The 27,533-nt window shown below is 42.1% G+C and overlaps 1 protein-coding gene across 16 annotated transcripts in view; it reads right to left on the bottom strand.

Annotated features, from left to right (window-relative positions):
* Positions 1-27,533, bottom strand: part of LOC135106514 (multiple PDZ domain protein-like) — a 456,199-nt gene that overhangs the window by 372,600 nt on the left and 56,066 nt on the right. The window contains exon 1 of one of the 16 annotated variants that reach the window (XM_064015618.1): positions 26,742-27,533. This exon is cut by the window's right edge and continues 181 nt beyond it. The exons of the other annotated variants lie outside the window; for them this stretch is intronic. Within the exon in view, the coding sequence (XP_063871688.1) occupies positions 26,742-26,810 (69 nt within the window). The 5' untranslated portion in view covers positions 26,811-27,533. The remainder of the gene's footprint in view (positions 1-26,741) is intronic. 16 annotated transcript variants of the gene reach the window in all.

The following is a 27,533-nucleotide window of genomic DNA, read 5'->3' as shown; positions in this document are numbered from 1 at the left end:
AAAACACGAACACCAAGGGATATGAAGGAAGGAATAAAGGAAGGTAGGAAGGAAGGAAACGAGGAATGGCAAGAGATACAAAAAAGATTAACATTATTAGTAGTTACAAGCGCACACACGCACACGCACACACACGCGCGCACACACACACACACACACACACACACACACACACACTTGACTCATGTACACTTTTCTAGACTTCTCGCTTATATAAAAAAAAGTATTAAAGCATTTTTACCTCCTTGCCAGCTCGCCTCTCATGTTTCCTTTGAGTTAATTGCAAAGGAGAGAGAGAGAGAGAGAGAGAGAGAGAGAGAGAGAGAGAGAGAGAGAGAGAGAGAGAGAGAGAGAGAGAGAGAGAGAGAGAGAGAGAGAGAGAGAGAGAGAGAGAGTTAAGAAAAAAACAATGAATACTGATAAATTTTCCACGCAACAAAAAAAAAAATACAAAAAAAAATATATAAAAAAGTCGAGATGAAAAGAATATGAAAGTAAAAATAAAAGGAAAAATTTAATTAATATTTAAACCAAAAAATAAGACTCGAATCCAAAAAGGCTAAAATCCATATATATATATATATATATATATATATATATATATATATATATATATATATATATATATATATATATATATATATATATATGAAAAATGTAATAAAAAGGAACCAGAGAGAGAGAGAGAGAGAGAGAGAGAGAGAGAGAGAGAGAGAGAGAGAGAGAGAGAGAGAGAGAGAGAGAGAGAGAGAGAGAGAGAGAGAGAGAGAGAGAGAGAGAGAGAGAGAGAGAGAGAGAGAGAGAGAGAGAGAGAGAGAGAGAGAGAGAGAGAGAGAGAGAGAGAGAGAGAGAGAATTAAAATCCCGATCAAAATTAACATGGAAGAAAAAAGTAAAAAAAAAAAATGGAAAAAAAAAAAAGTGGGGGTGAATAAAGAATAAATTTAGATCAACTCTCTCGTTTTCCAATTTTCAGAAAGAACATAAGCGAGATAAATACATTAACACTCTCTCTCTCTCTCTCTCTCTCTCTCTCTCTCTCTCTCTCTCTCTCTCTCTCTCTCTCTCTCTCTCTCTCTCTCTCTCTCTCTCTCTCTCTCTCTCGGCACCGTGTTTTCTGCTTCATTCCCCGTCAGCTACATTTCACATTTCATTACTCACAATAAGGCGTGAGTGAGTGAGTGAGTGAGTGAGTGAGTGAGTGAGTGAGTGAGTGTGTGTGTGTGTGTGTGTGTGTGTGTGTGTGTGTGTGTGTGTGTGTGTGTGTGTGTGTGTGTGTGTGTGTGTGTGTGTGTGTGTGTGTGTGTGTTGGCGACAGGTGGGTACAGCAGGAGGAGAAAGAGGAGGAGGCAGAAAAAGAAAAGAATTTGGGAGGGAATAATAACAAACAGGAAGAATGAAGACATGAAAGAGTAGGGAATGAAGGAAAAAGAGAAGAGGAAGAGAGAAGAAAGAAAAAAAGAGGCGTGGCAGTGTAGGAAAGGGAGAGATATAAGAGGAGGAAGAGGAAGAAACAATGGAAAATAGGGAAATTCATATATAATACTAGTACAAGTTACTCAGCAGTATTATAATTTTATCACTTTGTCTGCCATAAAATAAAATTGCAAAAAAAAAAAAGTAAATGGAGGCGTGAAAAAAAAGGTCTCTTGAAATTAAAAATCCTTTCTCTTTTTCTTCCTCGCCTCTGACTCTTAAAATATATCTCATCTCGAATATTAGCATAATTATTATCTTCCTTTGATATTTCTTGCGAGACGTGTGCTCTCTCTCTCTCTCTCTCTCTCTCTCTCTCTCTCTCTCTCTCTCTCTCTCTCTCTCTCTCTCTCTCTCTCTGGATGATGCTGTCTTATCTTTTTCTTCATTATTTTTGTTATTGTTTTTTTATTTATTCTCTCTCTCTCTCTCTCTCTCTCTCTCTCTCTCTCTCTCTCTCTCTCTCTCTCTCTCTCTCTCTCTCTCTCTCTCTCTCTCACTTACTGGAGCAAAATGCCTCCCAAACAAAGGCAAACAAGCGAGCTAAGGCAGACTCGAGTTCTCATTGGCTGTCGCAGGAGTAAATCTCGACTTGTTATTGGCTGGCCAGGTTAATGCGGCACTGCCATTGGCTGGAAGGACACACAGGAACGAAGCAGTAATTGGTGGATTTCCATCTTTGGGTGGTCTAAAAGAAAACAAAGTAGCGGCAGCACAAAAATTTCTTCGTTTTCTTTTTTTTTCCTTTTCTTCTTTCTCACTTTTTTTTATCTTTCTTTCGTAATTTCATTTCAAAAACATGAACGGACATGTTAACGTGACGTACAAGAAAATGAAAATGCCTCGCTGCGTATTCGTTTGGAGGAGGAGGAGGAGGAGGAGGAGGAGGAGGAGGAGGAGGAGGAGGAGGAGGAGGAGGAGGAGGAACAAAACACGAATCGTAGCAGTTCTGTTCGTCCTTCGAGGGTTGTTTGTGGGTACATTTAGCGAAGAACGAGGAAGAAGAAGAGGAAGAGGAGGAGAAGATGGAGGAGGAGGAAACCCGAAGGACGAAGAATGAGAGGAAAGGAAGGAAAGTTGAGAGACCCGAGGGAAAAAGAGATGGAGGAGGAAGAGGAGAGGAGGAGAGAGGGAAGAGGAAGGAAGAGAGCGAAGGAGGAGGTAGAATTACGGACATCCTCCATCATCTTTCTCTCCTCCTCCTCCTCCTCCTCCTCCTCCTCCTCCTCTTCCTCCTCCTCCTGTCTCTTTGCATTCTTTTCTCCACTTCTTCCATCCCCTTTTAATCTATGTCCTTCTTCCTTGTTCATAAATTCACCCTCTCTTTTTTTTACCCTTTTATTCCTCCTATTTTTTTTTCTTTATTTCTAAATTCAATTCATTCTTCCCTTCAATTCCCTCTCTATTTATCGCCTCCGTTAGAGTATTTCCTTTTTCTTCGTTTCATTTTTCTCTTCATATATCTTTACACACCATTCCTCTCTTCCCCTCCTTACCTTCCCTGTTTCTCTCTCCGTCTCTTCCTCTCTCCCTCCCTATCTTGCTCGCCAGACGCATAAAAATAAATAGAGAGAGGCAAAATTAGAGAGAGAGAGAGAGAGAGAGAGAGAGAGAGAGAGAGAGAGAGAGAGAGAGAGAGAGAGAGAGAGAGAGAGAGAGAGAGAGAGAGAGAGAGAGAGAGAGTATAAGTATTATTCCATTTTTTTCTTCCTCATTTATTATTTTATCTTCCTTCTCTATTTATGTAACACTTTTTTTTTCTTTCTCCTTCCTTTCTTCTTCTTCTTCCTTCACTTAAAACTTTCTTCTTTACCGTGTTTTGAGTTATCCTTTTCTTGCTTCCTTCCTTCTTTCCATTCTACTCCCATTGTTATTCCCTCTCCTGCATCTTCTTCTTCTTCCTCCTTCTCCTCTTCCCATTAACATCCTTCTTCCCTTACTTTGTTTACTAACTTTTATTTCCTTCTCTTATCTTCCTTTCCGTCCCCCTTCCTCTTCCTCTTCCTCCTCCTTCTCTTCGCATATCACCTTTCTCCCTTTTGTAAGTTATATAACACTTTTCTTTCTTCCTTCCTTCGTTCCTTTTCTTCTTCTTCCGCTTCCCTCTTCTTTTACTTCCTTCTCCTCATTATCTCTCTCCTAATTCTATATTCAGTGCTATACTTTCCTTCCCTCCTTTCTTCCCTCCTCTTCCTTTTCTCCCTCCTCCTCTTCCACATTATCATCTTTCTTTCTTTTCTACGTTTTTGCATTATATATTTCTCACTTCCTTCCCTCCTTCATCTTCCTTTTCTTCCCTCTTCCTCCTCTTCCTGCATCATCTTTTTTTTTTTTCTTTTCTAATATTTGCACCATATATTTCTTATTTGCTTTCTTCCTTCATCTTCCCTTTTATTTCCCCTGCTTCTCCTCAACACCCCTCTCTCTCTCTCTCTCTCTCTCTCCCTTTTACTGTGTTTTGAGTCATCTAAAAAGCGCTAAGGCCACTCACGTATAGACACTCCAGGGAGCAACAGCCGCCTCTGAAAATCTTTATATGCCTATAAAAATGGAGCGGCAAAGAGCAGTATTAAGAAATTTGGCACCGTTTTCCTTACTCACATTTTTTTCAGACGTCGTTTTCTGAGATTTTTTTTTTTTTTCCATCTGGTTTCCGTTTTCTGTTGTGTGTGTGTGTGTGTGTGTGTGTGTGTGTGTGTGTGTGTGTGTGTGTGTGTGTTTGAGGGTGAGGGTGTGAGAATTTTAAGGATTTTTTTGGTGTTGGTGTGAGTGGTTTTCTGTGGTCTCTCTCTCTCTCTCTCTCTCTCTCTCTCTCTCTCTCTCTCTCTCTCTCTCTCTCTCTCTCTCTCTCTCTCTCGTCACCAATCTCTTTTCCTATATGAATAACTAACTACTTTTCTGACAGACTGGCTAACTTATCATCAACCTATCTACTATTTATCTATCCATCTACCTATTCACTACCTTTTAACTACCTACCCATCTACCAATCTACCATCTACCTGCTAAATCACTACCTGCCATCTACCAATCTACCAATCTACCTATAGCTCACCTCGTCTCCTCGGCAGCCCCAATATTTACCTTCACTCTATTTTTCCGGTCACCTGTCCTTCAATTTGTCAATTTTCCCTTCCTGCCATTCACTACCTGTCTCCCCTTCACCCCTCCTTGCCATACACCTCTCCTCACTGTCACCTATCCCCTCCCCCTCCCCCCAAGTCATACCTCTGTCACCTCATCGTCAGCTACCTGCCTTATTGATTCTCTCTCTCTCTCTCTCTCTCTCTCTCTCTCTCTCTCTCTCTCTCTCTCTCTCTCTCTCTCTCTCTCTCTCTCTCTCTGATAGGTTTCTCATCTTTTGTAGTAAAAAATAGCTTCTTTCTGAACCTTCCTCCCATTATATGTCTCAGTGATAGTGTGGCCTCCTCCTCCTCCTCCTCCTCCTCCTCCTCTTCCTCCTCCTCCTCCTCCTCCTCTTCCTCCTCCTCCTCCTCCTCCTCCATACAGATACACTTTGTTTTTTGCCTTTTTCTCGCAGATCCTCCACCTAATGTTCTCCTTCCTCCTCTGGATTACATCTCTTTGTGTAACTTTCTTCTCTACTACCTTTCTTTTCCCTTCAATCAATAAACCTCTTCTTATGATGTTTTTTTTTTCCTCTAGTTATCGACAAACAGTGTAGTTCCCTTAACAATGCTTCTTTCTCTTACTACCTCTTCTTACTCTTCCTCCTTTTCTTCTTCTTCTTCTTCATCCTTCTCCTTCTCCTCCTTCTTCTTTGACATTATGCCTTCGTCCTCTGGCACATTTCCTGTCCTTTCTCAATGATCTTCTTTCACGTGAACACACCTTTGGCATCCAACCTAACATCCTTCCCTCGTCTCACAGATATCCAACACTCTCTCTCTCTCTCTCTCTCTCTCTCTCTCTCTCTCTCTCTCTCTCTCTCTCTCTCTCTCTCTCTCTCTCTCTCTCTCTCTCTCTCTCTCTCCACCCGTGCAGTTTAGCGGCGACGAGTCACACAATAGGGGAAGGAAGGCTGCAGGATCCCCGCTCGCCTCCTCCAGTATTGTCAAGTGGTACAAGGGAGACAATAGCCGAGTCTCCCCTGTGGTTACCCTCGTTTTCTTTAGCTTTTTTTTCCTCCCTACCTGACTGTCTTGCAAGCTTCAACGCCACTTTTTTTCCTCCTCCTCCTCCTCTACATCTTCCTCCTGCTCTTCCTTTTGCTCATTTATTTTTCTTCCTCCTCCTCCTCCTCCTCCTCCTCCTCCTCCTCCTCCTCCTCCTCCTCCTCCTCCTCCTCCTCCTCCTCTTCATCTTGTTCATCTTCCTCTTGCTCCTCCTCCTCGTCTTCTTCTTCTTCTTCTTCTTCTTCTTCTTCTTCTTCTTCTTCTTCTTCTTCCTCTTTTCCTCCTCCTCCTTCTCCTCCTCCTCCTCCTCTTCCTCCTCCTCCTCCTCCTCCTCCTCCTCCTCCTCCTCCTCGCCCTGCTCCTCCTCATTACCCTTCTCATCTTCTTCTACTACTTCTGCTTCTCCTTCTCCTCCTCTTCTTCCTTTTCTTCATATGTTTCCTTCACCACCACCTCCTCCTCCTCATCTTCATTATCATCTTCTCCTCCTCCTCATTCCTCTTACGCCTTTCATCATCATCTCCTCCTCTTCCTCATTCTTCTTACATCTTCCTTTATTTCTGTGTTCAAGTTTTCATGAGAATTTAAACCAACGACGATTACAGAGAGAGAGAGAGAGAGAGAGAGAGAGAGAGAGAGAGAGAGAGAGAGAGAGAGAGAGAGAGAGAGAGAGAGAGAGAGAGAGAGAGAGAGAGAGAGAGAGAGAGAGAGAGAGAATGGCCACTCAAATGGAAAGAAAGTATCTGTTGATATTTCAGATTCTTGCCTCGAGGGACACGAACCAAGAAACTAAGAGGGAAAAAGTGAAGGAAGGGAAGGAGGGACGGGAGGAAGGGAAGGAGGAAAGGAAGAAGGGAAGGAAGGCTGAAAGAGAGCGAAAGGGAAGTGGCCAGAATCCGATAAATAGGGTAACGTAATAAAGGAAACAGGAGATAGACGATAATGGAAAGGGTGAGAGAGAATACTAAGCAGGAGGTCACTGAAAGGACAGAGGCGTGCGAGGAATTGAGAGAGAGAGAGAGAGAGAGAGAGAGAGAGAGAGAGAGAGAGAGAGAGAGAGAGAGAGAGAGAGAGAGAGAGAGAGAGAGAGAGAGATTGCAATAGATTCAGTAGACAGTCCTACCAAACTTAATTGTGCTATACGAATACTCTATACATATCCTCTCTCTCTCTCTCTCTCTCTCTCTCTCTCTCTCTCTCTCTCTCTCTCTCTCTCTCTCTCTCTCTCTCTCTCTCTCTCTCTCCATCAGGGGCAGGAGATTAAAGTAAACACACAAACCACTTGAATAAATGTGAGATATTTCAGACTGTTAACTTATCTATTTCTTCTTCCCGAGACAAAAGAGGAAACAAAGAGAACAAGGAGGAGGAGGAGGAGGAGGAGGAGGAGGAGGAGGAGGAGGAGGAGGAGGAGGAGGAGGAGGAGGAGGAGGGAAGAGAAGTGAGACAAATTGGCTTTAAAAGTGAGCTCTCAGTGGGAGAATTATGCTGGGAAAAAAGGACTAATATATTGAATACTTTACCACTAGAGGGAGCTTTCCACCTGCCCCGCCGCACCTCATTAATTACAGGTGCGACGAGGTGACTCACGAGGTATTTAATGGAGGGAATGGCGCGAGAATTTAGTATTTTTTTTTTTTCATCTATTTTCAAATCACTTTCAAATGTCAGCGAGGATAAGGGAGTGTTGGGGGGAGGGAGTAGGATCGGGGGAAGGGGGGAAGGGGGAAGGTAAACGAGTGTGTTGGGGGGAGGGAGTAGGATCGGGGGAAGGGGGAAGGTAAACGATATTGGCATTTTTTTACATGTTGGGAAAAAAAAAAAAAGGAAATGAAAAAGAAGAAAGAGAAAAGTGTTGTGAAGTTGATTGAAAGATACATGTAATTAGTGCGCCATGTTAATCAGACGTACATACATACGTACATACATACATACGTAGCACAAGAACCGTACGTATTTTCAAAAGCAAATACACACTGCCGTAATGGAATATACACACACATAGGAAATAAATTACGATGTATGTGCGTATCAACATCAAAAGCTACACCTCTCTCTCTCTCTCTCTCTCTCTCTCTCTCTCTCTCTCTCTCTCTCTCTCTCTCTCTCTCTCTCTCTCTCTCTCTCTCTCTCTCTCTCTCTCTCTCTCTCTCTGATATTATTTTTCATTCTTTTCAAAACACACCATCAACTTCAAAAACAAAGACAATCAAAGGGAAAGAAAACATTTAATTTCCTCCCGCGTTAAATATACGAGGAGCAAACTTTTTTTCCCTCCCCACCGTGTGCTAAAACCTATTTCTAGTTTGTCCTGTCCAGGCGAGTGGAATTTTTAGTCGAAAACGGGGAAGGGGAAAAAAAATCATATTCAAAAACTTCCTGTGCAAAAAAAAATATATATTGCAAATGATTCGTGCTAGTTCATAAATAAACGTTTTTAAAGTTTTTTTTTTCGATTTCTGTGTGTACTGAAAATTCTCTCTCTCTCTCTCTCTCTCTCTCTCTCTCTCTCTCTCTCTCTCTCTCTCTCTCTCTCTCTCTCTCTCTCTCTCTCAATCTAGCTATTTCCCTACGCTTCCTTTCACATCACGTTCCTCTTTGTTGTTGTCTATTTTTATTCTCTTCCCCTATTCCACACTTACATACGTACCACTCACATCCCTACCCAGCTCTCCCTCTCTCTACCTCTCCATCTTCCAAATCAATAAACACTCCAGGTAATGAAAATTCAATCACTACTTGGGATCAATATAGCACTCAGGTAAGGCTCAGGTAAATACTGTGTACATAAGAGAATGGGAAAACAGATGGGTGAAATTCTTGTTAGTTCGTATACATATTAGTTCATATATGCGTACACACTTGTCAGGTATCGTATTACTCGCCTGGTGTGTTGTATATTGTATTTTGGGATTTTTTTTTTTTTTTTTTTTTTTTTTTTGTGGGTTCGACGTAACTAAATTTTTTGGCGCTTGTACCGAATGACGGGAAAATGCAAGGGATGGTCTTAATCCAGGCAGAATATTGAGCGCAAAAGTACAACAGAGTATTTCTCTCTCTCTCTCTCTCTCTCTCTCTCTGGTAACGGTGGTAAATGAGAATTCTGCTTTATTTTTTTTTCCGTTTCTTTTCCATCTATAAAATCAAATGAATGTATTTATAATTTCACTTGCATTTCAATTTAAGTTCTGTCCACGACCGTTAATAAAAGGAGAGAGAGAGAGAGAGAGAGAGAGAGAGAGAGAGAGAGAGAGAGAGAGAGAGAGAGAGAGAGAGAGAGAGAGAGAGAGAGAGAGAGAGAGAGAGAAAATGACAAACAGACAGACAGAGACTTAAACAGATACATAGAGAGAAAAAAATGACAGCAACAGAAGAGAGAACATCCAGCACAGACAGATAGACAGACAGACAGACAGACAGACACAGACAGACAGACAGACAGACAGACAGACAGACAGACAGACAGAGAGGGAGAATACAGAGAAGTGAAAAAGAAAATCTACCAAAAAAATATACTCGGGTATTAATATTTACGAAGGGGAAGAGAGAAAACGGTGACAAAGGAAAACCAGAAAGAAATGTAAAAATGGGAAACAAAAAAAACGCAAAAAAGAACTGATAAAACAAAAAGAAAATGAAAGAAAGAAAAGAAAATAATACACAAACCCTAACATAGATGGAAAGAAAAAATATAACGCTGGTATCGTAAAAAGAGAGAGAGAGAGAGAGAGAGAGAGAGAGAGAGAGAGAGAGAGAGAGAGAGAGAGAGAGAGAGAGAGAGAGAGAGAGAGAGAGAGAGAGAGAGAGAGAGAGAGAGAGTGTTAATGGGAAAAAGAGAGATAAAATGGTTAGCTTGGTCCTTGTCTCCATTCCTCTTTAAATCAAATTCTCTTCTTTGACTTTGCTGTTGTTGAGTCAAGATTGAGGGAGGAAGAGGAGAGAAACCAAAACACGAGGAAAAAGAAAAGAGATGAGAGAAAAGCAGAAACACGGACATGAACTAAAACAAATATATAAAGCAAAGAAAGAAGATAATTTACGATCTGGCTCTCTCTCTCTCTCTCTCTCTCTCTCTCTCTCTCTCTCTCTCTCTCTCTCTCTGAAAAAGTAATACGTTTAAAGCTAGTTATTTTTCCCTTTACCCAGTATTTACTCAGACAAAAGCTACGTTCTCTCTCTCTCTCTCTCTCTCTCTCTCTCTCTCTCTCTCTCTCTCTCTCTCTCTCTCTCTCTCTCTCTCTCTCTCTCTGGAAGCAAAAATTAAGCCAATTTCAGGGATTCTGAGCTAAACTTTGCCATGAAAAGCAATAAAACCACAAAATGAGGAAAAATCAAAGTAAAAAACTCGAATCCCACATTAAAATTTTTAGACCAACCATAAAAAAAAAAAAAGAGAGAAAATGCAGTTACATACCGAACCAGAACCGCAACACAAAAAGACATGGTATTCTATGGATAAAAGTAAGGCTCTTCATTCAGTACGGATATTTTGTCGAGAGCATTACGGGGGAAAAGAGCTAAGTTCATTCACATCATCATTCAGTAAAGGAGTAGAGGGACAACCATCATAGTTACGAGATAAATGAGTCTGTAGGAAAAAAAGGAACATAATAAAAAAAAAGGAAATTATAACAAAAAATGAAAATAAAGCATGAATCTGGAATAAAGAAACGCAAGGGATGAAGCAAGGAAGGTAAATACTGACAATATTACGAAACTTAGGATTGATTGTTTCTCTCTCTCTCTCTCTCTCTCTCTCTCTCTCTCTCTCTCTCTCTCTCTCTCTCTCTCTCTCTCTCTCTCTCACACACAACCCCTCAAATCCAACAAAAACATTTAAGAAGCAACAAATCCACAAACCCCCATTACTCGCTCCTCCTTTATATTCCTTTACAACTCCCCCGATCGCCGCGCCTTAGTGTGGCTGCGGGGTGTGGCGGCGCCCAAGCCACACCCCAGGACGACGCCTTTGTCACTCGGCGGGTAATTTATTCATGGAGGTGGGCGTCAGGTGGCTCAGGGCTCGTCCTTTATCCACACCGCCTCCTGGCATGGACGTCCGGCAACCTCCTTTCCCCTCTTAACATCATCAGTCTACCCAGCATCTCTATCTGGTGTCTCCCGTAATGCTCCTGTGTTGTGGTGCTACGGGATATTGTGAGACGCTTCGCTGCCTCTCTCTGCCTCTCTCTCTTTTACTATTACTGTTTTCCAAGGCCACAGAGATGCTTTGCAGGGTCCTCAAGATTTTTTGTTGGTAATGCGTGAGTTTTGTTAATGTGTGGTTAAAACTGTAAAAAAAATACCTTTAAATGTACGTCACTTCAACTAGTAGTGCTTGTTGAATGTAGTGGAGTGCGGCGCAGTGTTTCAGAATGTAGTCCTCTTTTCTTGTGTTGATTGGCTTGGTGGTGGTGGTCCTGTGTGTGTGTGTGTGTGTGTGTGTGTGTGTGTGTGTGTGTGTGTGTGTGTGTGTGTGTGTGTGTGTGTGTGTGTGTGTGTGTGTGTGTGTGTGTTATTAGCTTGTGTAGTCTCCATTATCTTCAGAATTGTTACGAGTACGTATATTCTCTCTCTCTCTCTCTCTCTCTCTCTCTCTCTCTCTCTCTCTCTCTCTCTCTCTCTCTCTCTCTCTCTCTCTCTCTCTCTCTCTCTCTCTCTACGAATAAGTTAGCCAGCTCGAGTTCACTAATTGCAGTACCCAAGACCGGCAATCTACTTCAGCATGCAGCACACACACACACACACACACACACACACACACACACACACACACACACACACACACACACACACACACACAAACACAAACACAAACACAAACAAACACACACACACACACACACACACACACACACACACACACACACACACACATTGCAGTTTAATAGGATAAATGTACGTGCGTGGAAAAATGTGGGTGTGCTAAGGAATTATAGTCGAAAAATCCTCTTCCTCCTCCTCCTCCTCCTCCTCTTCCTCCTCCTACTACTACTATTCTCCTCCTCTTTCTCCCACTACTACTACTACTACTACTACTACAGCTGATAATGTAATATAACAACTTTCCTCCCGCTACCTCCATTCCCCTTAAAAAATGTTCTTAAAAACTTCACTAACTTCATTAACAATCCTAAGTTTATAATGATTTCCACGCATTCTGAAAACAAGTTATTTGCTTTATTAATCATAACTCTTTTATTTCCTATCTTTGCTTCGATATTTAGCTTCTAATTATCACTTCTTCCCTTTATTCTCTATCTTTCCTTCTATATTTACCTTCTAACAATCATTCCTTCCTCACTTCGCCAATTTCTTACTTATTCCTAATTTCTGTTTCTATATTTTACTTCTAATCATCTGTTTCTCCTTATTTCCCGTCCTTCCTTTCATGTTCTTCTCCTCCTTAACCTTCTTTCATTCATTCACTCAATCTTTATTCTTCTTTATTTCTTCATCTATCACTTCTACAAACTTTTCCTCCAATAATTTCCCTCTCCTTAACCTTCCTTTATCTCTTCTTTCTATCTTTATTCTCCTTTACTTCTTTAACTATCATTCCTACTGACCTCTCCTCCCATATTTTCCTTTTTCTTCGCCAACTTCTCTCCACCTTTTCCCTCCTTCCTTACTTCCCTCTATCCTTCCCTCCAGCGTTTTCTCTTTCTTTTCTTCTCTCCATTACCTGTAATAAGCACAATTTTCATCATTATCTCTTCGTTACCAACCTATAGCCATCTCTCCACCTTTTTCCCTCCCTCCCTCCCTCCCTCCCTCCCTCCCTCCCTCCCTCCCTCCCTCCATCTCACCTTACCCCTTTTCCTTCTTCTTTACTTCCTTCTAACTCCTTCACCTTCCATCTTTCTTCCCATTTTCTTTCTTCTCTATTTTTTACTTTACTCGCCCTTCCCTTTGCTCCCTTCCTGTAATCCTTCCTCCCTCAGTCCAACTCTTACATTCGTCTCCCTGGAAACCTTGCTGTCCATTTGTCCTTAGATACGGGGGGAGAGAGAGAGAGAGAGAGAGAGAGAGAGAGAGAGAGAGAGAGAGAGAGAGAGAGAGAGAGAGAGAGAGAGAGAGAGAGAGAGAGAGAGAGAATGTTTTCCCAATCTTCTCGTTCCTCTCTCTCTCCTCCACAGCCTCCTCTCTTATACCACAAGTCTCTCACTCTACCTCACTCTCTCTCTCTCACTCTCCCTCACTCTCTCTCACTCTCCCAATCGCGTTATACTTCCGCAAATTCCAGATTACGTTGCATGTCGCGGTTTTGGAAATGCAGGAAAGGAGAGCGAAGCATCTTCCTTCCATATGCAAGATGAAAGAAAAGTTATCTAGACACGAAAAAAAAAGCAAGAAGGATGGAAACGGATACATCTCGGTAAATATTTTCCTTTGCGCTTTAGAAAGGAAGAAAAGGGGAAAATTACTTGTAGGAATTTGAAAGTAGGGTATTTTTTTTTTCTTCTTTCATATGCGAAATGAGAGGAAGGTTATCTGTGTTGGAGAATTTGTAAGGATGAGAATTAATACAGTTCGGTAGATATTTGCAGTTTTGTTTCAGAAATAAAGAGATGAGGAGGTAATTATTCGAACGGTGCTCTCAACAAGAATATATACTCGTATACATGCTGAGCAGAATGTGTGTTATGTGTGTTTAGCAGAAAAAAATAAATAAATAAAATGCGAAAGATAAAATACATACTTCGATAACTATATTTCTTCAAGCTTCAGAGAGAACTAAAAATAAAAAAAAAAATAGAAAATGAATAATGAAGTCGAACGATATATTTCATAATGAAATGAGATAAAAATATATATCACTAAGAGGAAAACGAATAGAAATTTCACGTTACACTTCACATTTCTTGCACCTTACAAAATATATACATAAATAATATACATAAAAAATAACATCTAATCCAAGAAAACGTGACCAAATTGAATATCACATTTTTATCATTCTCCTTCTTCCCCGCAATCAACAACATATCAGTAAAACCCCAACAACTTACCAAGATTTACATTATTCTCTCCTTTTTTTTACAATCAGCAGGTCAATTCATGAGATCAAGTGGACAGAGATAACGGCGAGATACTTGTCAACAATTCAGCTTTCGTTCAATATCTAAAAAAAAAATATAAAAAGTAACATTTAACACAAAGAAACCAAACGTGACTAAACTGGATATCAGATTTCCATTATTTATCTTTTTACAGTCAGTAGGTTAATTAAAGAGAGCAAGTGGACAGGAGTAACGATCATATGCTTGTTAATAATTCTCTTCGTTCCTTGAATATCTCGTTAGCATTTTTTTTTTTTTTTCATTTCATTAAATCGTCACGCTCCGCCACACGCAGAGGAGCGGCGCGCCCACTGGCTTGCCCCGGCTTGGATAGGCTTATCTTCCCCCTCCAATACTTAAAGCGGAAATAATCTTCAACGGTAGAACGATTATTAAATAACTAATTACTTCTCGAGCACTCCCTCTCCTCCTCGTCCCCCTCCTCTTAATTCTCTTCCCATTTCCAGCTGTCTTCCTCTTCTGCAATCTAATTTTTCGCAAAGCTCTAGTTATTCTATTCTTCTTACTCTTATTTTTATTGTTATTATTTTGTCGATTTTTTTTCCTTTTTCATCATTTCGTCCACGATTTTTTTTAATCTATTTTAAAATTCGCGGGAAATATGCGGACATTTAATTCCTCTCTCACTTAATTCCCGGTTCTTCATTTTTTTTAACCTTTATCAAATTCCTTGCCCTCCTCTTTCTTTCTTTCTTTCGCATTTATCCGAGCCGCTCTCCCATTACTCGTTCTCCATTTCCTCCTTCCTTATTTCCTTTTTTTCTTTATTTTTTTCTTTACCTCATTTTTTTTCTCTTCTACCTCGTTCTATTTTTTAGTTCATTTTTTTTATTCCTCTCTCTTTCACTTATTCTTTCTTCCCCCTCCTTATTCTCCAAGTCTTCCTTTTTCTCTCCTTCATCCTCTTAGTTGCCCTCTTTCTCATCTTTCTCTTATTTCTTTCTCTCCTTCCTCCTGATTCTCTTAGTCTCTCTATTTCTCATTTTTCCTCTTCTTCCCCTCATCCTTTATCCAGTTTCTCATTCTCCTAGTCTTCTTTCTTTCTTCCTTCCTACTAGTCCTTTTCTCATCCTCCTCTTCTTTCTTTCCTTCCTTCATTCTCCTTCTTGTCTTCTTCCTCTCCTTCTTCCTTCTTCTTATCCGCCTAGCCCCCTCTTTCTCAATTTTTTTCTCTTCTTTCACTCTTTCATTCCTCCTCCTCCTCCTCTTCCAAGTCTTCCTGTCCTTCTTCACCCTAGTTTCTATGTTTCTCATTTTCCTCTTTTTTCTTTCTCTCCTTCCTCTTTCACCTCCTCCTAGTCCTCTTTTCATCCTCCTCTTCTTTCTTTCTCTCCTTCCTCCTTCTCTTCATCCTCCTCTTCTTTCTTTCTTTACTTCCCCCTCTTCTCTTAGCTCTTCTCTCCTTCCTTCCTAGTTTCTGTTTCTCATCTTTCTGTTTTGCCTTTCTCTCCTTCCTCTTCCTCCTCCTAGTTTCTCTGTTTCTCATCTTCCACTCTTTCTTTCTCTTTCCTTCCTCCTCCTTCCTCCTCCTCCTCCTCATTCTGTGCAGCTTAATGGGCTCAATAAGTCACTGATTTCCTTCTTTCCTCCTAAAATCCCCTTCGCACCGCGCCGTGAGCTCCTGAGATCCCTGTAATAATTTTACCAACACCACAACGACCGCTGGAGAAAAGAGGGAGAAAAAAATAACAAAAGACCAAGGGGATAAGAACACCCACGTACAGGAATAGCTAAGGACATGGCCAGCTTAGAGGAGGAAGAAAAACGTACAGGAAAGAACAGGAAAAGACAGAAATATGATGGAAAGCTGATAAAGAGACAGGAATGGTGAAATGATTGGGGGCAGATTATTGAGGGAAACAGGAATATAAAGGAAGAATAGAAATGGACACAGAAATTGAAGGACAGGAGGAACCGAGAGAAGGAAAGGACAGAAGCATACAGGAATAGGAGTAAAAGGACAGATAATGACAAGGATATATAAAAAAAAAGAAAAGCGTAAATGGAAAGAAGGTAAGAACAGGAAGAGAAACAGAGAGAAATGACAAATATGAATAAACACAAGAAAACTATAGGCAGAAAGGGAAACTACACACAAAAACAAGAAAAAAAAAAGACAGGAAAGAACAGAAAGAAAGCTAGAAAAATAAAGAAAGAAAAAATAAAAGAAAAAAGGACAAGAAAAGATAAAAAAAAAAACTCACGGAATTACCCAACAAAGAACAAAAACAAATAAGGAGAGAAACACCAAGGGAGAAAAAAAAAGATAAACAGAAGGAGACACACACACACACACACACACACACACACACACACACACACACACACACACACACACACACACATACTCAGAAACACTCAGAAACAAAAAAATAAAAGAAAATTAACACCTCCACGAACAGAAGCAGAAAAGGACAACGAAAAACAGGGGAGAAAGAAACACAAAAGAAACAAAAAAGGAACAAGAACCAGTGAAGAGAAGGGAGAAAAACAAACAACTAAAGAAAAGGAAAAGTGGAGAAAATCAGATAAAATGAAGAAGGAAAGAGTAACTGATGAAAAAAGGGAAGAATACAAAGACCTAAGAGAGAGAGAGAGAGAGAGAGAGAGAGAGAGAGAGAGAGAGAGAGAGAGAGAGAGAGAGAGAGAGAGAGAGAGAGAGAGAGAGAGAGAGAGAGAGAGAGAGAGAGAGAGAGAGAGCAAGGAAAAACTAGAAAAAAAGAGAAAACACTTGAAACATGAAATCTAAAAACGCGGGAGGGAAAAAAAGAGGAAAAACTGAAAAATAAAAACAGTTGCGAAAGAGGAAACAGTAAATCCTGAAGAACAACAACTCAAGAGAACAAAGAGAACAGAAAACAATAAAGACAACGGGAAAAAAAGTGTAAATAAAAGAACATGAATAAAGAGGGAAAAAAGAAGGAGATTAAACGACGGGGTGAAGAGAGAGAGAGACAGAGAGAGACAAGAGATAACACGGACAGAAAAACTGAACAGAAGACATAGAAAAACAATAAAAAAAAAGCGAATGGGGAAAAAATGAAAGAAAATGTGTGAAAAGACAGGGCGAACCAGGGAGAGGAGGGGAAATGGGAAAAAAAGGAGAGATACGGACAGAAAAGCGGACAGGGAAGAGGCAGGAAGGACGACCAACTCCAAATACTGTCACTTCTCTTCAACATTTTCGCTTCTATTGAGTCACGAAAACTTCCCTCAGGCGACAAATGTAAACAGGAATATCTTTAGGAGTTTTTGGGACGAGTATCAAATTTCACCAATAAAAATAATAATAATAATAATAATAATAATAATAATAATAATAATAATAATAATAATAATAGTAGTAGTAGTAGTAGTAATCCACCAAGCGATTCAAATAACTCTCTCTCTCTCTCTCTCTCTCTCTCTCTCTCTCTCTCTCTCTCTCTCTCTCTCTCTCTCTCTCTCTCTCTCTCTCTCTCTCTGGGGAATTTAAGTATAATCCCTCTTTTAACGAGTAAGTTTATCCTTTTTTCTTTTTTCTTCCAGCAAAACAACCTAAGTACATACACTTACTAATGTTCATGAGTTTATAATAATGAGAAAAAACCGTAACATTATCTTGCACTAAGGATGAGAGAGAGAGAGAGAGAGAGAGAGAGAGAGAGAGAGAGAGAGAGAGAGAGAGAGAGAGAGAGAGAGAGAGAGAGAGAGAGAGAGAGAGAGAGAGAGAGAGAGAGAGAGAGAGAGAGAGAGAGAGAGAGAGAGAGAGAGAGAGAGAGGGGGGGGGGTTGAACGCCGTGAATTCTGGGTAGAAAATATCTTACTTTTCATTTGACGCTTTCTTTTTCTGTTTTCTTTTCAAGGCAAACACCTGGAGCCTTAGAGAAATCCCTCATTAACGCACCGGAGCCTCGTTCACGCACCTTTGGCCTGCAGTTCCTGTAATCCTGGTCTTGCTTGGCCTTTTACTTTCCGGAACACGTATCGAAAAACTCAAAAACAACAGCAGCAGCAAAAACAACAACAAGAAAGTTCGTTCTTTTACACTTTCTCAACACAGTAAATATATATAAAATTAAAGGCTCAAGTGATATATAATCAATTACTGTAATCCTGGTCTTCCTTGGTCTTACTTGCATTGGAAAACCCACGACGATGAAAAATAAATAAAAGTTCTTTCTCTTATACTTTCTCAACACACAAAAAAAAGGAGGAAAGGTTAAGGTAATATAATAAAATGGTAAATTAAAAGCACTTGCGGTGGAAGATGTAAAGGAATATTCGATTTAGATGTGCAAAATATATGAAGGATTTTTTTTCCCTTCTGCTTTTTTTTCTTTTTTTTTTTTTATTCGTGCAGTGTTATTCATCTTCTCTTCCCGGCGTGAAAGACTCGATTAAAAAACAGATACCGTATAAATGTTTTAAATTCTGAGAAAGAAGGAGATAGCCTGACGCAACACACACACACACACACACACACACACACACACACACACACACACACACACACACACACACACACACACACAATATTTACGCACAGGCATTAGAAAAAAAAAACTTGAGAGAACGTGTGTGTGTGTGTGTGTGTGTGTGTGTGTGTGTGTGTGTGTGTGTGTGTGTGTGTGTGTGTGTGTGTGTGTGTGTGTGTGTGTGTGTGTTCTCTCAAGTCGGCGTTTCCACATTTAATCTCAACATTTTGAATTAAATATAAGGATCAATCATTTCCATAAGTACCATCTTCCCTAACTCTCCTGATTAATGATTCCTCTCTCTCTCTCTCTCTCTCTCTCTCTCTCTCTCTCTCTCTCTCTCTCTCTCTCTCTCTCTCTCTCTCTCTCTCTCTCTCTGATCAAGACCCTTCAAGCCTCCGAGTCCTTTCCTCACTTAAGTGCAAGTAGAGGAAGATTAAATATTTCGTTCCACTTTCTTGTAAAAGGTCATTAACGAACTGCGTCTTCTTTCACCTTCACCTTTACCTCCTCCTCCTACTGTTCCTCCTCTTCTTCTTCTTCTTCTTCTTCTTCTTCTTCTTCTTCTTCTTCTTCTTCTTCTTCTTCTTCTTCTTCTTCTTCTTCTTCTTCTTCTTCTTCTTCTTCTTCTTCCTCCTCCACATTATCATCACCGTCTCCATAATCATCAACACTTTAACCATTTCTATCAACTTTTCCGTTTACGTTCTATTCTTGCCTGCATATTTTTTCTTTCTTAATTTTCCTTCTTTTCCTCCTCCTCTTCTTCTTCTGCTTCCTCTTCTCTCTCCTCCTCCTCCTCCTCCTCCTCCTCCTCCTCCTCCTCTTCAAGTCTTCTGCCCTTTTAAAAGCATCCTCCTCCTCTTTTTCATTGACTTCATTCCTTGCTGCGCTAATTTTTTTTTCTCTTTCTCTTTCTCGCTTTACAAATTGACTCCCAAATATCTTAGCGTCTCTCTCTCTCTCTCTCTCTCTCTCTCTCTCTCTCTCTCTCTCTCTCTCTCTCTCTCTCTCTCTCTCTCTCTCTCTCTCTCTCTCTCTCTCTCTCTCTGATTTCGACATCACTTTCCCCTAAGCCTTGAAGATATCTTCTTTAATTCCCCTCGACTAGCTTTCTCCATCTAAGGCTTCTGTCGGTATTTTTGTCTTAATTTTATCCCCCTTCTCTCTCTCTCTCTCTCTCTCTCTCTCTCTCTCTCTCTCTCTCTCTCTCTCTCTCTCTCTCTCTCTCTCTCTCTCTCTCTCTCTCTAGGTCTCCAGCTTCCCACGCCTCAGTAAGGGAGGAATACACAAGTAAAAAGAAGGAAAAATGTAAAGAATATATGAACTTTAAACACCTCATAGTTATCATTCCCTGAGTCTTGCTGCGTGCACGTGTGTGTGTGTGTGTGTGTGTGTGTGTGTGTGTGTGTGTGTGTGTGTGTGTGTGTGTGTGTGTGTGTGAAGTGATAGTGGTATAGTGGTAGTAGTCGTGGTGGAAAAGGAAATACTCTTACTACTATTACAACAAAAACAACAAGAAAAATAATAGCTACTACTACTACTACTAACTACTACTACTACTACTACTACTACTACTACTACGAGTCAATACACACACAAACACACTACAATTCTAAAACATTAAAATATAAACTCCCTTTTTCAATTCCCACGTGAAAAAAAAAAAGGATGACAGACCAAAAAACCTTAACATATTATCATTTTCCCATTAATAACCAGTACTTTAATTATATATCACCTCCCCCTCTCCCCTCCCCCTCTCCCCTTACCATCCCATCTTCCCTAATCTCCCCCTCTCCCACTCTCCTCTCTCCTAGCATTAGTTAATTCCAACTATCTCTTCCCTTCCTTTCTTCCCTCCCGTTACCTTTCCCTCACTCTACTCTCACTTTTTCAGTAATTCTCTCTCTCTCTCTCTCTCTCTCTCTCTCTCTCTCTCTCTCTCTCTCTCTCTCTCTCTCTCTCTCTCTCTCTCTCTCTCATTTACTCTCCGCAGTCCTATTACTACTTGTTTCCCTCTCCTTTTATTTCCTCTCCCATTCCCCTTACCAACTCTCTCCCCACTTCTTTACTCTCTTTTCTCATACTCTCCCTCACTCCCAGTATTAATATTTCCTCTGGTTCCTGTTTCCTCTTCCTCTCTCTCTTCCCTACGTATCCTTCCCCAGCTTAGGAAAAGTAATGAAAATAAAAATTAAATACAGTATATTCACCTTGTGGTTCATGTTTATTATTATTATTATTATTATTATTATTATTATTATCATTATTATTATCACTATTCATTAAAACGATCCAGTATTGTCAGGTGACCTCATTAAACCTTTGACCGTCGAGGTGGGCAAGAATAAAATTAGAAATATCCTGACTGGAGCATTAATGAGCACCAAGCCAGCCGTCTCTCTCTCTCTCTCTCTCTCTCTCTCTCTCTCTCTCTCTCTCTCTCTCTCTCTCTCTCTCTCTCTCTCTCTCTCTCTCTCTCTCTCTCTCTCTCTCTCTCTCTCTCTCTCACACGGTCGTTGTCGGAACAAAAGAGGATCGTTAATTTCCCTCCAATTACACTAGGGCACCGTGACTCCTTTTCCTCCTCTTCCTCCTCCTCTTCCTCCTCCTCGTCCTCCTCCTCCTCCGTAATGACCTCCCCTCCACCTAATTACAGAGGGCAGGTAGAAGCCTCCGAAGCAGCTGAACTAAAACCAAAACTCATAACTTGGAAATTGAAGCGACAACTCGGTGTGTGTGTGTGTGTGTGTGTGTGTGTGTGTGTGTGTGTGTGTGTGTGTGTGTGTGTGTGTGTGTGTGTGTGTGTGTGTGTGTGTGTGTGTGTGTGTGTGTGTGAATGGTAAAAATATTATGTCTTCTGTGTATCACTGTAGAGAGAGAGAGAGAGAGAGAGAGAGAGAGAGAGAGAGAGAGAGAGAGAGAGAGAGAGAGAGAGAGAGAGAGAGAGAGAGAGAGAGAGAGAGAGAGAGAGAGAGAGAGTGTAGTCAAGTGTACGTGTGGAGTAGAGGTGTTTAAGTATACCCAAAGGCCTACCCCCCCCCTCTCTCTCTCTCTCTCTCTCTCTCTCTCTCTCTCTCTCTCTCTCTCTCTCTCTCTCTCTCTCTCTCTCTCTCTCCCTGTCCTTTCATCCTCCTACTCAACTCTCCCCTGTCCCTCTTTTATCCCTCCTGTCCTCCTCCTCTGTTGGTGGGCGTGTCCATGGAGCTTGTACGTGCCCTTAAATAGCCTACGTGCCTCTGGAGAAACACGGACCAAGGGCAAGAGAGAGTTACATGGGAGGAAAGGAGGAAAGGAGGAAAGGAGGACAGGAGGAAAGGGAGAGAGGACAAGGACAAGAATGTAGGGTAGGGAGGAAAGGATAATGGATAGAAGGAAGGATAATGGTAGAAGAAAGGAGAAAGAAAGGGGATAGGAGAATAGGAAGGAAGGAAGTGAGGAAAGGAAGAGGAAAAGGATTGTAAAGTGAGAGAAATAGGCACATTATTTTCCTCCTCCATGTAGATGATTATTTATGTGCGTGGGACGTGTGTGTGTGTGTGTGTGTGTGTGTGTGTGTGTGTGTGTGTGTGTGTGTGTGTAAGTAGGTAGATAGATATGTGCGTATTTATGTATATTAATGTCGAGTGTGTGTCCTTACTCGCCACACACACACACACACACACACACACACACACACACACACACACACACACACACACATCAATCATGTATCTAAGTATTTTCCATTAAAAGCTATTATGGTCTGGGAAGGAAAAACAGACAACAACACAACACCTCCACCTCCACCTCCACCTCCACCTCCTCCACCTCCTGCTCCACCTCCTGCTCCTCCTTCTTCTATATCCTCTGACAGCCTTTCTCCGTCCCTTCACCTCCCCTCCCTCTCATCCTTTCCCCTTCTAGGAACAGAAACAGGTAATTAACCCGCAGGTGACTGACTGGAGACACAGGTGGGAGGCGGCTGATCTGAGGAAAGAGAGAGGGAAAAGGAGGGGAAACAATGGAAGTCAGGGAGGCACTAGAGGGGAAACAAGAAGTTATTGAGGGAAGGAAACTTGTATGTAGGAGCTCAACAAGGGAAGGTTATGGGGAATGTAAGGAAAAAAAGGAAAGCGAGGGATGAGAGAGGGGAGTGAAAGGGGAGGAAAAACTTAAATTGGAAAGGGAAATACATTATAGAGGGAAGGAAAGGAGGGAGGGGAAAGGGTGGAAAAGAGGGAAAGCGGGAGGGGAAGACGCAGCAGAGAGAGGAGAGCAGGGAAATTAAAGGAGGAAAAAATGATGGAAAGAAAAAGAATGGGGGGCGATTTGAGACATGGAGGATAAGAAATAAATGAACGGATAAAGGGAAAAGGAGAAAATACGGGAAAAAGAGGGAAAAAAATAAAGAAAATTTTAAGGTATTCAAGGACAAAGAGTGAGGAGGAAAAATGAATAAAAGAAGGAAAAAAACAGAAAGGGAATTATATGAAAAACAGAAGGAGAGAAGGGAAAAAAGATGGAAAGTAAGAATAGTCATATGAAACTTAAAGAAAAAAATGAAAGGGGAAAAAATGAAAGATATGGAAGAGAGAGGGGAGAGAAAGAGGGGAATTAGGGAAAACACTCCGAGGTGAACCAGCCCATTGCCTTTCACTCCCCAGAGAACTAAGCCAAAACTTCCCCTTCCTTCTTTCCCCTCACTCCACATCCCCATTTCTTTCCCCTCTTTCTCCTCCCCTTCCCACTCCTATCCCCATTTCTTCCAATCTTCCCCCTCAGTACTGACATTTCCTACCCCTTCTCTGTTTCCCCTCACTTTCCATCCCCATTTCTTCGCGTCTTTCCCCTCACTAATTTCCTTCGCCACTTTCTCTCTTTCCATCATTATTTCCCTTCACCATTCCCTCCACTTTCTTCTTTCACCTTCCTATCCCCCTCCCCATTTCCTACTATTCCTTCTGTCTCTTCGCTACCTCCCCTCTCTATTCCATTCCCTTACCTCTTCCCGCTCACTACGTACTTCCGATACCCAGCCCTTCTTCTCTTCTCTCCCTCCTCACCTTCCCTCCCCTTCCCTCCCTATCACCTGGTTGGCTCCATGCAATTTGTTCGCAATATTCCCGTGACTTCGATTCCCTCTCTATTACTGCAGTGTGTGTGTGTGTGTGTGTGTGTGTGTGTGTGTGTGTGTGTGTGTGTGTGTGTGTGTGTGTGTGTGTGTGTGTGTGTGTGTGTGTGTGTGTGTGTGTGTGTGTGTGTGTGTGTGTGTGTGTGTGTGTGTGTGTGTGTGTGTGTGTGTGTGGATGTATGCGTGTATGAATGAATAGGGATGAAAAGATGGCTACAAAAGAGGAGGAGGAGGAGGAGGAGGAGGAGGAGGAGGAGGAGGAGGAGGAGGAGGAGGAGGAGGAGGAGGAGGAGGAGGAGGAGGAGGAGGAGGAGGAGGAGGAGGAGCTTAAGAACTAAAAGAGAAAATATAATATGTAATCTCTCTCTCTCTCTCTCTCTCTCTCTCTCTCTCTCTCTCTCTCTCTCTCTCTCTCTCTCTCTCTCTCTCTCTCTCTCTCTCTCTCTCTCTCTCAACCATTCACGTGAACAACAACAAGTCCTAAACATTTTACAAAACACAAAAGCAACAATCTCTTTCTCCATGTCTGTCTGTCTCATTTCTCTTCTCTATTACCTCTCCACTCTTCTCCTCCTCCTCCTCCTCCTCCTCCTCTCCCTCCTTCCGTCATCTTCCCAATTCCACCTCATTAATGGGGATGTTCGTGTCCGTCACTCTCTCTCTCTCTCTCTCTCTCTCTCTCTCTCTCTCTCTCTCTCTCTCTCTCTCTCTCTCTCTCTCTCTCTCTCTCTCTCTCTCTCTCTCTCTCTCCCTCACGTCCCTCAAGAATGGTGGAAAAAATTTAAAAGAAAAAAAAAGGAAAAAAAAAGGGGGGAAAGTGAAAGAAGGTTAACACTTACGAGAGAGAGAGAGAGAGAGAGAGAGAGAGAGAGAGAGAGAGAGAGAGAGAGAGAGAGAGAGAGAGAGAGAGAGAGAGAGAGAGGTTCAAAATAAAACAAGGAAAGTGACACATACATAACCTCAATAATAACAATAATAATAATGATAATAATAATAATAATAATAATAATAATAATAATAATAATAATAATAATAATAATAATAATAATAATACAAGTCATAATTACTACGGAAACTAAAAACCGCAAAAAAATAGAAAATAAAAAAATAAACCCAATCATAGAACAACAGCAATAATGACAATAATGATGATGACTATGAACATATTACATTATTCTCCTCCTCTTCCTCTTCCTCCTGCTCCTCCTCCTCCTCTTCGCTCACCAATCAACATCCCGGAGAGAGAGAGAGAGAGAGAGAGAGAGAGAGAGAGAGAGAGAGAGAGAGAGAGAGAGAGAGAGAGAGAGAGAGAGAGAGAGAGAGAGAGAGAGAGAGAGAAACCGAGTCAGGCAGCCGCTCATTCCCGTTACCACTTAGGAAATCACACTATTTTTCCCCTCACTTTATTTTCCCACCACATTTTTTCCCCCAGACAGCGAATGAAAACAGGCACAAGGCATTTGAACATTTTTCCCCCTTAAGACACTTTTCCGGAAGAATACATTAGTAAAGGAAAGTTAAAGAAGGAAAGAGAGAGAGTGAATAAGTGAGAGCGTGAGAGGCTGATCCGTATTGAGAAACGCTTTGCTCTCTTAACTATCTTTGAAAAGCCACAGAGACGATTAACCGAGTTCTCAGGAGTGTTTCTCGAATCAATAACGCAGAAATATTATCAATCTGCTACTAGAACCACAAAAACCACCTTTAAAAACACGTGTCACTTCAACTGTAGGCTTTGGAAAGTAATGAAGGTGTGGAGCAGAAATGATTCAGATAGAGAGAGAGGGAGAGAGAGAGAGAGAGAGCACGAGATAATATCAGTAATGGATAGCGAGACAGGCGCCGCGTTGACAATCTCCTCCCCGCAGCTAAAGGGACTCGGATCATATTAATACGTCACGTCAACTCGCCTCATTCTGAATGCATTACCGCGATCATGAATGTCTGCCGGAGGGAATGTACGACCAGACCCACAGAGCCACGAATTCTGAGCCCCGTGCTGCAACTGACGGAAGTGGTGTTGCTGGTGTTACTGGTGTTTAGATTCGTGGTGGATGTAATGATACTCGTGGTGGTGGTGGTGGTGGTGGTGGTGGAAAGTTTTGTTGTGTTTTTGTGGTGTTGTTTGTGGTGGTGGTGCGTTTGCTGGTGGTGTAGTAGTAGTGGTAGTAGTAGTAGTAGTAGTAGCAGAAGCAGCAGTACTCGGGATAGTTTTTGCTATTCTTTTAGTAGAAGTGACATTCAATTAGTGATTCATTAAAAACCAACGTAACATGAAATTTTAAAAAAAAAGATAAAAATAAATGTGTTGCCTTTCACTTTTTTCATCACTTATTCCTTCTCTTTCCATAACAGTAGCAGTAGTAGTAGTAGTAGTAGTAGTAGTAGTAGTAGTAGTAGATAACAAAAGGTCATTATCTCTCTCTCTCTCTCTCTCTCTCTCTCTCTCTCTCTCTCTCTCTCTCTCTCTCTCTCTCTCTCTCTCTCTCTCTCTCTCTCTCTCTCTCTCTCTCTCTTCCTCTCCCTCCTTCCATACCCAACAACCTTCCTTCCCTCCCTCCTTCCTTCCGTTCCCTTCCACCCTGCCTGCCTTCCACCGCACGATGCTCCCTGCCTTCCTTGTCACCTGAGAACTGACAGAAGCGGCTCATTCTCCTCCCAAACACGATTATCCCCCCCAATGCTCCACCCAAGATGCTCCAACACTTGCTCCTCCTCACACATGACATCTCCAACCCAGACAACAAAAGCACGCACACGCACACGCACACACACACACACACACACACACACACACACACACACACAAACACACACCTGCAGGGAAATAATTACACGTTTGTACATCTTAAGCCGCTTTAACACCCCCACACCTGCGCTCAACCAGTTCAAGGCATCCCCCCCAACACAAACATACACACACACACACATAATACTCAACACCTCCACCGCATCATCACCACCACGCCATAAAAAACGAGAACACCAGCAAGTCATCAAACCTCTAAGAGAGAAAACGGGAAAAACAAACAACTGAAGACACAACAACGCATTAAAACTTCCACTACAAGAACGTCCAAGTGAGGAGGAGGAACAACTTCCCCCATCCCCATTCCCCTGGCCCCCTACCCCCCATCACGAAACTCCTTCCCTAAAACATTCACGTCCGCCACACACTTTCCCGCGCGAGCAGAACTTCCCAACACCACAACACAGAAGAGACAACACAACTAATCACGCCAACTCCACAACACAACACAACACAACACAACACAACCTGAGGCGCTTCTTTCCTTCGTCTCCCGTCACCTCAAGTTCAATAATGAGCAAGCGGCAATTTTTTACAGGTTCTGAGGGAAGGGGAATGAATGACAGGCAGGCTCAGGGAGGGAGGGAGGAACTAGGATATGAGGCAAAGGACTAAAGACCAGGGGAGGATATGTGACCAAGGAATGATGCTTTTTTGGTCATACGTGGTAGGCAATGACGGTGCTGGGGTGTTGGAGCCAAGACAGGTCACTAGCGGCTCCGTAGATCAGCATAATATCCGTGTTAGGGGCGTGTCGACCCCTCAGAGGCGAGAGTTTGACGAGGGCTCCCACGGGCGGCGGGTGCGGGCAGCGGCAGACGTGGCGAAGCGGTGCGAGGTAACAGCGAGGTAACCCTTTTATTTATAGCCTTGAGGGTCCTGTTTGTCCAATTGGAAACGACTGCACGGCTGCCCACTGACGACGCTTGGTGCAGAGGGCGTGTGGGAGGTGAGGCGCCCTGCTGACGTGTTCTCCTGCCTCCTCCTCCTTGTCCTCTTCGTGGTATCGGTGGGAACTTGCCTCGCGCCGCACGTGTTTAAGAGTGGATTGAAGCCACCCTCACGGCGAGCCCACCGTGGCACCACTCAATCCACGCCGGGGGGAGGAAGGGACGGTTGGGAGAGGGAGAGGAGGGAGAGGAGCGTGAGGGAGAGAGGGAGGGAGGGGCGCTTCACAGTAACACGTGTCAGTCATGCATTCCTCCTCCCGTCTCAAGCACGATACCAAAACACTAGAGACTAAGCAAAAAAATCACCCTCCTTTTCTTCCCTTTTCCCTCTTTTTTCTCACTTTTCTCCCACTCTCTTTTTCTCTATTCCTTCTCCTCTTCCTCTGCGGCCTCCTGGTGTCCCTGCAAACCGAGGCTTGAGTCCCAAGGCTTTCCCTCCAAGTCCCCGCGGAGACCTTGGCGCTGCGCTGGTCCAGGGATCAGTGAGCACACCACTCGTTCGATTC

The sequence above is a fragment of the Scylla paramamosain genome, chromosome 13 (assembly GCF_035594125.1).
Source record: "Scylla paramamosain isolate STU-SP2022 chromosome 13, ASM3559412v1, whole genome shotgun sequence".
In the NCBI taxonomy this organism is placed as follows: domain Eukaryota; kingdom Metazoa; phylum Arthropoda; class Malacostraca; order Decapoda; family Portunidae; genus Scylla; species Scylla paramamosain.
Note: the sequence above shows the minus strand (reverse complement) of the source record. Positions and strands in the feature narration are given on the sequence as shown.